Source organism: Nuphar pumila, chromosome 2 (assembly GCF_984573655.1).
Source record: "Nuphar pumila chromosome 2, dmNupPumi1.hap1.1, whole genome shotgun sequence".
NCBI classification, from domain to species: Eukaryota; Viridiplantae; Streptophyta; class Magnoliopsida; order Nymphaeales; family Nymphaeaceae; genus Nuphar; species Nuphar pumila.
The window spans coordinates 74122275-74136601 of NC_143250.1; the positions used below are offsets into that span (position 1 = coordinate 74122275).

The 14327-nt window shown below is 35.2% G+C and overlaps 1 protein-coding gene across 1 annotated transcript in view; it reads right to left on the minus strand.

The window, feature by feature from the left end:
• Positions 1–5758: 5758 nt before the first annotated feature.
• Positions 5759–14327, minus strand: part of LOC149845769 (uncharacterized) — a 31076-nt gene continuing 22507 nt past the window's right edge. Inside the window, exon 3 of the mRNA XM_089995985.1 lies at positions 5759–6199. Coding sequence (XP_089852111.1) covers positions 5961–6199 — 239 coding nt within the window. The 3' untranslated portion in view covers positions 5759–5960. The remainder of the gene's footprint in view (positions 6200–14327) is intronic.

Consider the following 14327-nt stretch of genomic DNA (forward strand, 5'->3'; position numbering starts at 1 on the left):
TTGATGCATGAGTTCTCTTTATAATTATTCAAGTGATGCATTATGATTATTATGTTGAGATGCATATATTCTAAATAGATGTGGGATTACGTGTATTCTTAGTTTTGTGCAAGCATATAATGTTACTATGTTCTTACTGAGACTTGTGAAGTCTAACCTTTGTATATAATAAACATTCAAGGAATGAGTGAACGAGCTAGACCGGTGGCGAGATGCTAGAGGTGGTTTCAAAAACCAAATCTTTAGGTCTAGCATTAGTCTTGAATAAAAAGACTCGTTAAATTGTTTTGGACAATTGCTTACGAAAAAATGATGTGTTTCTATTACCAAATCCGGCGAATGGACAATATTGTAGGTTCTCAATTTTTTCTTGATACTTTTACCCCCCGCAGGTGCAAATTTTTTATTTTCGCACACCATGATGCTAAAAGAATACACCCATGGAACTCTTTAACAAAATTGTATTTGAGTTTGTGATTTTCCAAAAAATATTGCAAAAATTCAAACAATTTGTGAAACTCATAATGAGTTTTGTGTGATCAACTGCAAAAATCATAAAATTTGTGAAAGTCTGGTAATTGTGAAATTGTGGACGAGTATTGCAATTTTTTTGTTGCAAAATTCTGATATTATGAAATTTCTTATTTGCATTACACCTATAATGCAAAAATTCTTTTTCTTACAGAATTTTGTCACATATAAATGTGTGTTTAGGTTTTTTTCTTGTTTTTATCTAGAAAGAGTGGTAACCCCATTCCTCCTTTCTCTAAAACCCCAACCCTTTCAAAGATTCCTATGAAAGTTGTTTGCTTCACCTCGTGCGAGGTAGCAGTATCCTTCTCCTCCACTTCTTCAGTTAGTTATCAAGATTGTAGTATCTTTTTGTTTTTCCCGTTTATCATTTAGGATTTACTTCTTTTCCCTATTTACCATTTAGGATTTATGATCTTTAGGATTTTCACATATAGTTACCTTTTTTTTTTCTTGTCAATATTCGGTAGTTTTGTCAATATTTATTTTTGTTTGATTGGGGTTAAGGTTGATTGTGCAAAAGCATTCAATTAGTTAGATGTGGTTGGGGTTGACTGTGTACAAGCATTGAATAGGGGTCGGTTATAGGGGTATTGTAGTTTAATGTGGGTTGTTGGTTTTCAAAGTTGTTAACTGAGTGATATGTTGTAGGGTTGGTGTAGGTAGTTATGATGGTTGCTAAAATTATATTTGTAAATTATTGTAGCACTGAGTAACCCCTTTGAATATTTATAATGGTTTCTAAAAATAACAACTATAAGAAATTTGTAACATTAATATCTCATAAAATTGGATATATGGAAGAGTTAATGGTCCTCCAATATAAATGCACTCTAAAATTAAATGGTAAAGATATGTGGATACATCTTTTAAATGATGATAGTATACATTCGATGTATAAGAACATCTACTTAGTTGCTACTAAAGCTACAAGAATTTACAATGATTGTGAAGTTAAACAAGAAGTTAGATGATGCATAGTTAAACATCAAGTGGCAGTCCGAAGTGATACAAAACGTGATCAAAAGTGATGTACAAGAATATAATGATGAAAATCATGTGGATAATGTGTATGATATTCAGCCACCAACTATTGAGCTCACTCCTCTGGCAAACATCCCATTGTTCCTAATAATTAATAATGAGATAATAACTGTAAATGATGTGGACCACTTACACAAACTAGTATCGGTGATTTTCATCATAGGATATTGTATTATACACAGTCTTCCAACGCAAATGACAAATCTAGGTAAAGGTTGACGGTCTTTCTAATTTATGCTTGAACTAAAGGTGTTATTTTTTTTATTAATCTTGAAAGTTGGGAATACAATAATGTACTTTTGAAAGCAAAGAGAGTCATGGATACGATGTGTTTTGATTTACTTTGTGCAGTCGATTAGTCATTTTCTGCTAGCAACAATGACGAGCACAATGCAAAATTAGATGATTGGTATGATTTTAATTATACCATGTTGGTTGAATTAGACTCAGAAACAATAGGGGATGACCAAATTAATGATGAATTGTATATATAATAGGTAATAAAGTTGTTTGATCTTATTTTTTTTGTTTGATATGTATTATTTATATAGCAAGTGATTGATTTGTTTATAATAATTAATTATGTATGATGTATATGTGAATTTTGCAAATGATGATTTTTTGTATTGGAAAGGAATTTTGCAAGATACATGCAAATTTTAGTTTATTCTTTTTAAATCAAAAATAAATTTTGCAAGGTGCATGTGAATTTATGTTTATTTTTTAAAATCAGAAAGGAATTTTGCAAGGTATGTGCAAAAATTTACGAAAATTCGATATTGTGAAATTTCTTATTACCATCTTACCGGTATTGCGAATTTCTTTTTTCTTGTGAAATTTCTTATTCGCCTCCACCATTCGCAAGAGATTCGCCGAAAAAATCGTTGGAGGAGGGCCAAAATTTAGCGTTTGCGAAAATAAAGCATCTGAACGTAAAAGGAAATTGAGAAAATAAAGGTGCTCATACATTGCATTCATTCAATTATTTCACAAAATGAAAATTCTTATAAATTGCATTAATTTTATTCTTTCACAAAGTGAAGTTGCTCATACATTGCATTCATTTTACTCTTTCACAAGAATGTTCTTCTCATTGCCTCTTTTATGGGGAGAAAACAGACTGTGTAGAGGCATCGCCATCTCTTGAATCTCAATAGTCGCTCATACATTGCATTCATTTCATTCTTTTACAAAATGAAATTGTTTATACATTGCATTCATTTCATTTTTTTTTAAGAATGCTCTTCTCGTTGTTTCTTTTATGGGGAGAAAACAGACAGTGTAGAGGCATCATCATCTCTTGAATCTCAATAATATTGTATATCATTGCATCTTTGATTAAAATAAAACACTATACTCTATGTTATTCTCCTTATTTTTTCTATCTTACCCATACCATGTGATCAAACACTGACTACAAGATATGTTGACCATGTGTTGATCGAGAGAAAACATATTTATTCGGTTATCACAGTTTGCTATAGTGGAGGCCCTTCATTGATTCTACACCATCATTGTTCATGATGAGAACGGGTTTTTAGATGAAAACTTGCAGACTTTTGGTTTCATATCCCACTTACCAGAAAAACTTACAAATCATTAAAGTGGAGGCCTAAAAAATGTTGCATATCTCACCTGTACCACATGATCGAATGATGATTGTGAGATACGTTGACTCTGTGTTGATGAGAAGATACATCATCATCGTTCTCGTTCTCTATGATGAGAATGGGTTTTGGATTTTATTTTCAATGTCACATATACGATAAGATGTCCTTACCGAAAAAAATCAATGTCAATGATTTTTTGTTGATGAAGTGTTGCCAATCTTTTCATCTCAGATGCCTGGCCCTAAAAAAGTCATAAGTTTTCACTGGTTGGATACCACAAAAACCTAGATTCTATAAAACCCTAGCTTTGCTTTTATATTATGCTTGTACAGAATTTCGCAAGAAAAACAATACTTCATGTGATACTTGTTCCCAATTTCACAAATATCAAACTTTTACAAATTTTATGATTTTCACAGGTGATCGCGAAACGCATCACGAGTTTTGCAAAATTTTTGAAATTTTGTAATCTTTTTTAGAAAATTACAACCTTAGATGTGATTTTGTTGATGAGTTTCATAGGTATATTATTTTAGCGTCATGACGTGCAAAAAATAGAAATTCGCACTTACGAGGGATAAGTGTCAAGAAATTTGGGAACCTGCAATATTGTCTATTCAGCAAGTCATTTTTTAAAACATGTCATTTTTTCATACAATATGATCATTTAACCCTTAAAACATGAAAAAATTTTAAATATCATTTTTTTAGACTAGGGATGGTTGTGGACTTGGGGGGAAACGTGCCCCCCCCCCCCCTCACCCTGTTTGGATCGGGGATGGAGGTTAAAATCAAAACCTATGCGAAGATGGACTTACTCTTGCCCCTGCTCCATCCTCGATCCCCGTTAAGAAAATTACTATTATACCTTTGTATATATATGAGTAATGTGTCGTTAGACCCCCTTTTTTGTTAGGTCTTGTTAGGCCCCTTCAAAAATAGTAGTTTTAAGTCTTTATTCACGTATAACACCGTAAATATAATCTATAGGTTTTGTTTAGTGTGAACAAGCATTTGGATTGCCAGAATCTGACCTATATATAGGTTTTTCCATTAATCCAAAATCAATGGCTATGAAGGTACCAATTTTTCCTGGCTCATAAAAATATGTTTTTTCATCAAAAAAAGATGATCCAAGAGTTGATTCCCACTAAATCGATCATGCTAAACACATCTAATAGTTTAGATCTATCATAAAACACTTAAAACCTATAGGGCAGAACGAGAAATGGGGCATAATATGCTCTCTCTCTCTCTCTCTCTCTCTCTATATATATATATATATATATATATATATATATATATATATATAACCCTAACCCAAAACCCTTTCTCAAATCTCTCCTCTCTCCGTCTAATGGTGGAACGCGGCAGCGACGAAAGGACCGGGAAAATTAAGCCCCGTCCTGCCTCACCCTGTTTGGACCAGGAATGGAGGACATGAAACAGGGAATGGACCGAGAATAGAGGTTAAAATCAAAACCTGTGCAAGGATGAAGGTGGGGATGGAGGGCAAAATTTTGAGACAGGGCAGGCGTAGAGAACCCATCCCCGCTCCAGTCCACTGCCATCCCTAGTTTAGACAATCTCATGTTTTTAAAGTGCCTTTTAAGTGATTAACCCACTAAAATTTGTTTTAACGTTTTTGTGTTATTTATAAGTTTTACTGCAATTTTATATATATCAATATTTTCCCAAGATTTTTTTCAAGAAAAACAAAAGTTTTTAATATATCACAAGATTTTACCGATAATGAGATTTCTGAATGATTGGTGTTTGTACCGTCCTACCAATATGACTAGGATAAGACTAACTCTCCTGTATGACAGGATGGGCACAGATGTGTAAAATAGGAGTGACAGCGGGTCAGGTTTGGTTCGGACTTAGGCGGGACCAAATTCAAATGATACCAAGACCAGACCCAAGTTCAATCAGAGCCACTATAAGAGAAACCATACCCGGATCCTATAAAGATTATATGAACCAGACCCGAACCATACCAGGCAAAATAATATTTTTTTAATCTTTTTTTACGTTGAAAAATTGCAGATCTTAGTCCAAAAGTTGGGTTGGGCCTGGGTCTGGTATGAAATTTCACAAACCATACCCAGATCCATAAATTAATCTGATCCTTTGAGTTTGACCTGGATTCTAATTGGACCTCCCTCCTTGTTTATCACTAAACCCTGACCTTACAAGGTTTGATAGGTGTCAGGTTTGCGTCAAAGACGACCCATTGACACTTCTATTGTAAAATTACAAATACAGGTTAATGTTTATTACACCTTTTCTTTTGTTAATTTTAACTTTATAGATGTGACCTACACGATTTTTTCAGTAAGAACCAGCTTTAGGCTCACCAGAGTCCAACCTATGTACGGGTTTTCCTGGAGATGCAACTATTGACGACGGTAAATGCACCAATTTTTTTCAACTCAAAAACATGTTTTTTTGTCAAAAAAATTATCCAAGGATCGATTCCCACCAAATCGACCATGTTGGAACACATCTATGAGGTTAATTGAATCCAAACGGCATTGTGAAATCCCAACTAATTTGCAGGTACAATCCACTGCAGCAAGCAAACATATATTATATTAAATACTTATCCACTAAGACATCAAATGATTAAAAGCGAGCAAGGACAATAAAATTCAAGCAAAGCCCATAGTGCACGAGCTTTGCCCAAACACCACAAGTCCATCTAAAAGAAGTTAAAAGCAGCATTATTGGATACGACGCAGCTGGACGATACGTAGGAGATATGTAAAAGCATTACTTCCACTTCTTGAACTTGCCATGTTTTCCATGTTTGCCATGCTTTCCATGTTTGCCATGCTTCCCAAATTTGCCGTGCTTGAACTTCCCATGGCCATGTCCCGCGGCATGGCCGACAAATCCACCATGCCCAGAATGAGAACCGTGACTCAGATGGTGAGCTCCATAAGCTGCGGCAGCCGCTGCAGCACCTCCTGTTAGCATTGTGCCCATGCCGGGAGAGAAGCCATGCCCTCCTGCAATCGTGACACATTAGATTAATAACTTGAGGTTTGATACTTTCTGTCCAATTGATTTTCAGTGCCAAATATGAGGGCTGCATTTGTGCCAAGTGGTGCAGCATTGCACGCATAGATAACTATTAACCTCATTCTTTGCAAGTCACAAATCTGAAAAACTAAGCCCTGCCAGCCACTTCAACCTAACAAAAAACCATGAAGTAGTGAATGGATCTAAAACTAAAAACAAAAGTGATAATTCTCCTTTACACAGAACTATTGACCATTTCACAATCCAGATGAACTAAGCTAAACGAAAAACAAAAGTGAAATAATTCCCCTTTGCACAGAACTATTGACCCCTTCACAATCCAGATGAACTAACCTCAACGCAGACAGATGGGAATATAACTAATAGAACAATGCTAGTATGATCTAAGTTATCCCTATCAGCTAAAAGGACATGCTAAAAAATTCTTCAGCTTAAAACCTTAAACTGAAGGTCAGTTATAGTGCGGAAGGTGCCAGGCCAGCAATATTCTGTGAATGATCAACTGTAAACTACAGTCAACTTTAATAGCAGAAACAGTATAATGCTCAAAATGCTATATAATTCAGTACATGCGGTAATGATGATTCTAATGGAAAGATCTCGTAGTGCAAAGGTGCATGCAATTAAAATACAGAGTAGTCCCCATTTTACTCCCTTTGGGAAGCAATATAGCACAGCTCTCAGCTCCAACCAAACATCCATAATGTCAAAAGTCAGATGTTGGTCATGTTGCTGCTTAGTTGACGACCACGAAAACACTATGGCAGGATGCGGAATATAAAGTAGAATACAACCAGAGAAATTCGAACATAATTTTGTTCCAAGAAGATCATTTTTCACTTCTTATAACAATTAAATGATAACAAGACAAATGGCATTAAGTCAGTTAACCCAAAAAGACTAGAGAATTCATCATCAAAATGATATTAAAAAAAAAGCTTTTACAGTGATGGAAAAAAATCTTAAGGTATCTTCTTTGTTTTATCCAATCATAAACCAAAAAAATAAAACAATTTTCTCATAACAAAACATACATATTCAGTGACCTTCTCTCTCTCCCCAGTAGTACTATCTAGTTAGAACGTCAATTTGACCTCATAGATGCATTCAGCATGGTTTTGTTTCTCAGGGATTGCATGTGTTATTTCAATGTAGAAATATGTTATTCAAATTTGTAAAATTTTAGCGCATTGTTGAACCACTCATTTTTTAAGCCCTTTAAAAACCTATTTACTGAAATGAAACAAGATGTGCACAATCACAATGCCAACAAAGGGTTACAAAAGTGCACGAATCATAATATGGTCTCTAATAGACCGATTACAATTTCACAAAGGAGATATATAAAACACAAACTTCAACAACACAATGTAAAAATAATAATTTTATAACTTCAACAAATATGCTTGAAAAAACATGCGTTTACAAGAGACTGTGGCTCTATTTATAGAGCCACACAGACTAGAGGGAGACAGTCCAACAATTGTTGGACTGCCTCCAATGGTAAAGCACCTCATCACTAGACTTACAAAGTTTCTGAGTCTTGATACGGCAAGTACCTCATCACTAAACTTGTGTATTCCAAGTCTAGTTTCTTCTTGACATATTTGAGCAAGAGAATCACTTAATAGAAGGAGTTGAGGTCCTATGAAGTAAAGAGGACCTAACTTGCTCAAATTCCGGTCGAAGACAATATAAAAAAGAAAAAATATTTTTTCTTTCAACTTGTTTTTTCATCTCAATAGCCTAACCTTCCCATTTTGGTTCCAACATAGACAACTCGTCCCAAATAGGAGATAAGAGATCATAAAAATCCCTTACACTTTTATCCCCTTGTTTAATAGTGTGTACCTTATCTTAGAGATAATATAGTCTAACCATATCCTTTTAGATGAATGTGCTATTTTAAAAAAAAAAACATGCATTGCATGCCTTTTTGAATTTGATGATGTTGGTGGCAATCTTGAACTCTATGGTATTCATAAATCATGAATTTGAGCGTTATTAGCCTCCCAATCTTCAATTTTGTCTTGATATTTTTGTAAAACCTTCTCCTTTTCTTCTTCGAAGAAAACTTTGATTTGATCTCTTTCTCTTCTTGTTATCTTTAGTTGAGGTTCATTAGTGGTTCCACTAACAAAACCCCAAAACTTTTTCTCCTTGATATGGTTTTTCATTGCGGTAGCCCACATCAAGTAGTTGTTTTCATTGAGCTTGTAGGAGATGACGGAAGCAGATTTTTCTTCACCCATGTTGAAAAAATAAGCTTGATGACCACTACCACAAAGAGAGTACACTCAAGATGATTTTTACCGCTACAAGAGCCCAAGGCTCTGATACCATGAAATGTAACAAGATGTGCACAATCACAATGCAAACGAAGGGCTAGACAAGTGCATGATCTCTAATGGACCGATTACAATCTCACAAAGAAAATATACAAAACACAAACTTCAACACCACAATATAAAAATAATAAATTTACAACTTCAACAAATATGTTTGAAAAAAAGCATATGTTTACAAGAGAGTGTGGCTCTATTTATAGAACCACAAATACACTAGAGGAATGGACTGCCTCCAACGGTTGTTGGGAGCAGTCCAATGACTAGTTGGATTTGTTAAAATATATGTAATACATATATTTATATATATATATATATATATATATATTTAACAGTCACTACCCGATAAGGGGTAGTTTTGTAATCTCGCCCAATAGGGGCATTTTAGACTTTTTCCTTTTCTTCCTTTTTCCTTTTTCTTTTTCTATTTTTTTCTTATTTCTTTTTTTGTCTTTTTTGTTTCTTTTTGTGCATTTAATGCACAGCCATTGGGGGGCCCAACGACTCCTTGTTGGGACTCCCAATGGTCCCTCTCTCTTGCTTTTCTCTAACTCTCGTCCATTGTAGGACATACATTTCTTTTTCGCATATTTCATTACATGGTATCAGAGCCTTGGTTGTGCTCTTGATTCATATAGCTAGTTGTCTTGTTTTCTCTCTCTCTTTGTTTGTCCTCCATTCTTGATTATATAATGGAAGGAGAACAAAAGATTGATCTCTCCTTCAAGCTTAATGGTACTAACTACATGATGTGGGCCGTCGTCATGGAGAACAACCTCAAAGGTAAAAAGCTTTGGGGATATGTTATGGGCACCATTAGGGAACCTCAACTTCAACTTACAAAAATTGATGGTGATCAAGAAAAAGCTCTAGAAGGAAATGCTCGCATGAAGGCTATTGAAGATCACCAATCCAAGGTAGAAGATTGGGAAAGTAAACATGCAAAAATTCTTGCATGGTTCATGAACAACGTGGAGCTAAAAATTTGCGCCAACATTGATAAATTCCGCCTAGCAAATGAAGCATGGTTTTTTATGAAAGGTATGTATACCCAAAAAGACCTTGCTCGTCAATTTTTTATCCAAGAAAAAATCCGTACCATTAAGCAAGGTAAAATGAGTGTAAGAAATTACTATAGCACTCTTGGACCTTTATGGGATGAGCTATCCCTTCTTGAACCCAAATGGGTATCAAGTGAAGATGTGAAAATGAGGAGAGAACAAATGGAGAAAGAACACTTTTTCCAATTTTTACATGGGCTTAAGCCCGAATATGAACAAGTTAGGTCCTGCCTTCTTCATAGATCAAAATTGCTTCCATTGGAAGATGACATAGCCGAAATATGCCAAGAAGAAACGCATCTTGGCATGATTAAAGGATGAGATGATGTTCTTGCCGTGTCTAAACCTGACAATCATATGAAAGCTTATAAGCCTCCACACTTTGGGAGGCAAAATAACTATAATGGCAATTATAGGAAAGCCATTTGCCATCATTGTCAAGAACCGGGTCATATAAGACTTAATTGTCCAAAGATAAATGAACCTCCAAAAGATAAAGTTGTTATTATTGAAGAAATCCCACAAAAGGAGGAGTCAATGAAAGGGAAAGAGTCATTTTCCCTTGCTCAACTATCCGAAGCACTTCAAATTCTACTCAAATCGCCGTCAACTTCGGGAGCCGCCATTGCCTCTTCTTCTCCTCCAGGTACGCCTTCTTGGATTCTTGATTCTGAAGCATCTTTTCATATGACCCCTATTGAAAATGGACTATCCAGTGTATGTAGCAACTCCAAAAATTCTTTTGTTTCCACCGCCGATGGTACCTCTTTACAAGTTAAAAGTTTTGGAACCTTAGACTTTTCAAAAGAATTTTTTGTACCAAATGTAAGAGTAGTACCTCAACTTAATTTAAATCTTTTATCTGTCTCTCAAATATGTGATCATAGATGTGAAATCTCCTTCTCAACCAAGGATTGCTCTATACAGGATCTCCAGTCCGGGAAGCGGATTGGGCAAGGCCATAGGAGGGGAGATCTCTACTATATGAACAATTTGAAACTTCCCACTAAATCATTTTGTAATCATGTCCAAGATAAAAATATAGAAACTTGGCATCAAAGACTTGGACATCCAAGCTTCTCAAAAATGTACTCCTTTCCTTTTGGAAAGAAATTTTGTAATGAGAAACATTTTGTTTGCAAAGAGTTGTATTTTTGGAAAAATGAAATCCACCCCCTTTATAAAGAGAACATTTGTGTCCAAAAGACCCTTTGAATTAGTTCATTCGGATGTTTGGGGTCCTTCTCCGGTCATATCAAAAGGAGGATACTCATATTATGTTACTTTCATTGATGATTTCACTCGATATGTGTGGATCTATTTTCTCAATCTAAAATCCGAAGTTTTTAATTTCTTTAAAAAAAATTATATGATTGTCAAGAATCAATTTTCAACTAATATCTCTATTCTTCGATCCGATTCCGGTGGAGAATATATGTCAAATGAATTTCAAGAATATTTGGAAACCAATGGAATTTGTCATCAAAAGTCATGTCCTAGGACTCCCCAACAAAACGGTCTAGCCGAGAGAAAGCATAGACACATCTTGGAAACCACTAGGACTATTCTCATTTCCAAAGAAATTCCAAAATGTTATTGGGCCGAAGCCGCCTTAACCTCCACTTATTTGATACATAGAATGATATCCTCATCCCTACAAAGTATATCTCCATATGAAAAACTTTTTGAAAGAACACCAGACTTTAATAGATTAAAAAATTTTGGGTGTAAGTGCTTTGTCCGAGATAAGTTATCTCCCAAAGCTATTGAATGTGTGTTCTTAGGATACGGAGAAAATCAAAAAGGTTTTAGGTGCTTCGATCCCAAAAGTAACAAACTATATGTATCCAAAGATGTTACCTTTTTAGAAAATGAGAACGGTTTTGAGAAAAATAAAGATATTGATGAAAGTGAATATACTTTCTTATTTGATCTTCTTTCTCAAGAAGATGTGACTCCTCACGTAGAGGATGTTCCTAATGATTTAGAGGATACTCCTCTTAGTAATGTTGAAAATGGAAGTAATGATTTTGAAAATAGGTCAATTCAAACCTATACAAGGCGTGGTCAAGAAACTCCCATAAGCGCTTTAGAAAAATATTCTCAAAGTTCCAACATGGAAGAAACCTCTTTAAGGAGATCTAGCCGAATCTCCAATCCTCCTAATAGGTTTGTATCCTATGAGTCCCTAACACCTAAATATAGGGCATGCCTAATTGCATTACACTCTTATCATGAACCATCACACTATAATGAAGCCAAAAACATTCCTCAATGGGTTGAAGTCATGAAACTAGAACTTAGTGCCCTTGAAAAGGCTAAAACTTGAGAAATAACTTCATTACCCACGGGAAAGAAGTCTATTGGATGTAGATGGGTCTTCAAAATTAAAACTAAAAGTGATGGGTCATTAGAACGTTATAAAACTAGGTTGGTAGCCAAAGGATATGCTCAAGAGTACGGAATAGACTATGAAGAAACCTTTGCTCCCGTAGCTAGAATGACTAGTGTTAGGACTCTTATTGCGGTTGCATCCGTTAAAAAATGGCATATCTATCAATTGGATGTTAAGAACGCATTTCTTAATGGTGAACTAAGTGAAGAGGTCTACATGGATCCTCCACCAGGAGTATCTATTGGTGAAAACAAAATTCTTAAACTAAAAAAGACACTTTATGGGTTAAAACAAGCTCCAAAGGCTTGGCATGATAGATTTAGCAATGTAATGACTAGCCTAAATTTTCGTTCATGTTATACTGACACTGCGTTATTTGTGAAAAGTGCAGGGTCCTCTGTAGTTATTCTACTACTATATGTTGATGATATGATCATCACTGGAAGTGATGAGCAAGGAATCCATGATATTAAGAAAATTTTAAAAGAAAATTTTGACATGTCTGACCTTGGTTTCTTAAGATATTTTTTAGGTATTGAAGTTGCATATTCACCCCGAGGGTATATTATATCTCAAATGAAACTTGTTGCTGACATTTGTTCCAAGTCTTGAATTTCGGATGATAAGAAGACAGAAACCCCTGAGGTTATCAATGCAAAGCTAAGGCTGGAAGATGGGACACTTCTTGAGAATCCTACTCCCTACCGTCAACTCGTTGGGTATTTGACATACTTATTCATCACTCGGCCAGACATAGCTCATGCAATTCACTCCGTCAGTCAGTTTCAACATGCACCTACAACTGTGCACATGAGTGCAGTCTTAAGGATTGTCAGATACATTAAAAACACCATAACTAAGGGAGTTTTTCTTTCCTCCTCATCATCCCTTGATTTAATTGCTTATACAGATGCTGATTGGGGAGAAAATCCCAATGATAGAGTCTCAACCACTGGTTTTTGTGTTTTCTTAGGTGACTATGATTTCTTGGAAATGCAAGAAGCAGCATAAAGTATCATTGTCCTCAACTAAAGCGGAATATCGTGCAATGGCCACTACAACCATGGAGCTTGTGTGGCTTAGAAGTCTCCTCTGTGATATGGGCATCGTCATCTCAATTCCTTCGAAGATGTGTTGCGATAACAAGAGTGCTATCTATATTGCAAGCAACCACACCTTCCATGAGCATACTAAACACATTGAGATGGATTGTCACTATGTTCGAGATGAATACCTAAAAGGAACCATAGCACTGCCCTACGTCACATCCGAGTACTAGTTGGCGGACTTCTTCACCAAAGCTCTTGCTGCTCCTCGTTTCATGTTTCTTCTCAACAAGCTTTCCGTTGTATCCCCGTAAAGCTTGAGGGAGGGTGTTAAAATATATGTAATACATATTTATATATATATATATATATATAACAGTCACTACCCGATAAGGGGTAGTTTTGTAATCTCGCCCAATAGGGGCATTTTAGACTTTTTCCTTTTCTTCCTTTTTCCTTTTTCTTTTTCTATTTTTTTCTTATTTCTTTTTTTGTCTTTTTTGTTTCTTTTTGTGCATTTAATGCACAGCCATTGGGGGCCCCAACAAAGAGTCATTGGGCCCCTAACGGTCACAATTGTGACCGTTGGGAGCCCAACGACTCCTTGTTGGGACTCCCAATGGTCCCTCTCTCTTGCTTTTCTCTAACTCTCCCTCACTCCTCTCTTGCCTATAAATAAGTGGGGTCTCCCCCTTTGTATTGTGTGGCTTCTTCAAGCCCTTTAGTGCATTTATAAGATTTTATGCTTTCTATCCATTATTGGCTTTTGTGTATGTCCTCTTTTGGACTTGTTCTTTGATTTCTGTGTGAATGTCCATTGTAGGACATACATTTCTTTTCCGCATATTTCATTACAGGATTGTCTCCCAACAGTCTTCTATGACTAAAAACAAATAGCAGAAAAAAAATCAATAAAATAAAAGGACAATACAGTCCCTATTAGACTGTATTTATTAAAGGATAGGAAAAGATCAAAATGCTCCTGATATATGTATATTGTATAAATATACGTACATTGTATAAATATACACATATCAAATATACACAATATATTTTAACACTTACATATCATAATCACATGATTAAAAACATGCTTTCTAATAAACAAATTAACAAACCATGTAGACCACATTTGTAAGCTTTAGATTCACAAAAAAAATGTGAAAGATGTGGTGTTTTCTACTAGATTGTACATACAGTTGACTGCAGCATATATTAACCTATATACAATCTATGATTTTCCAACT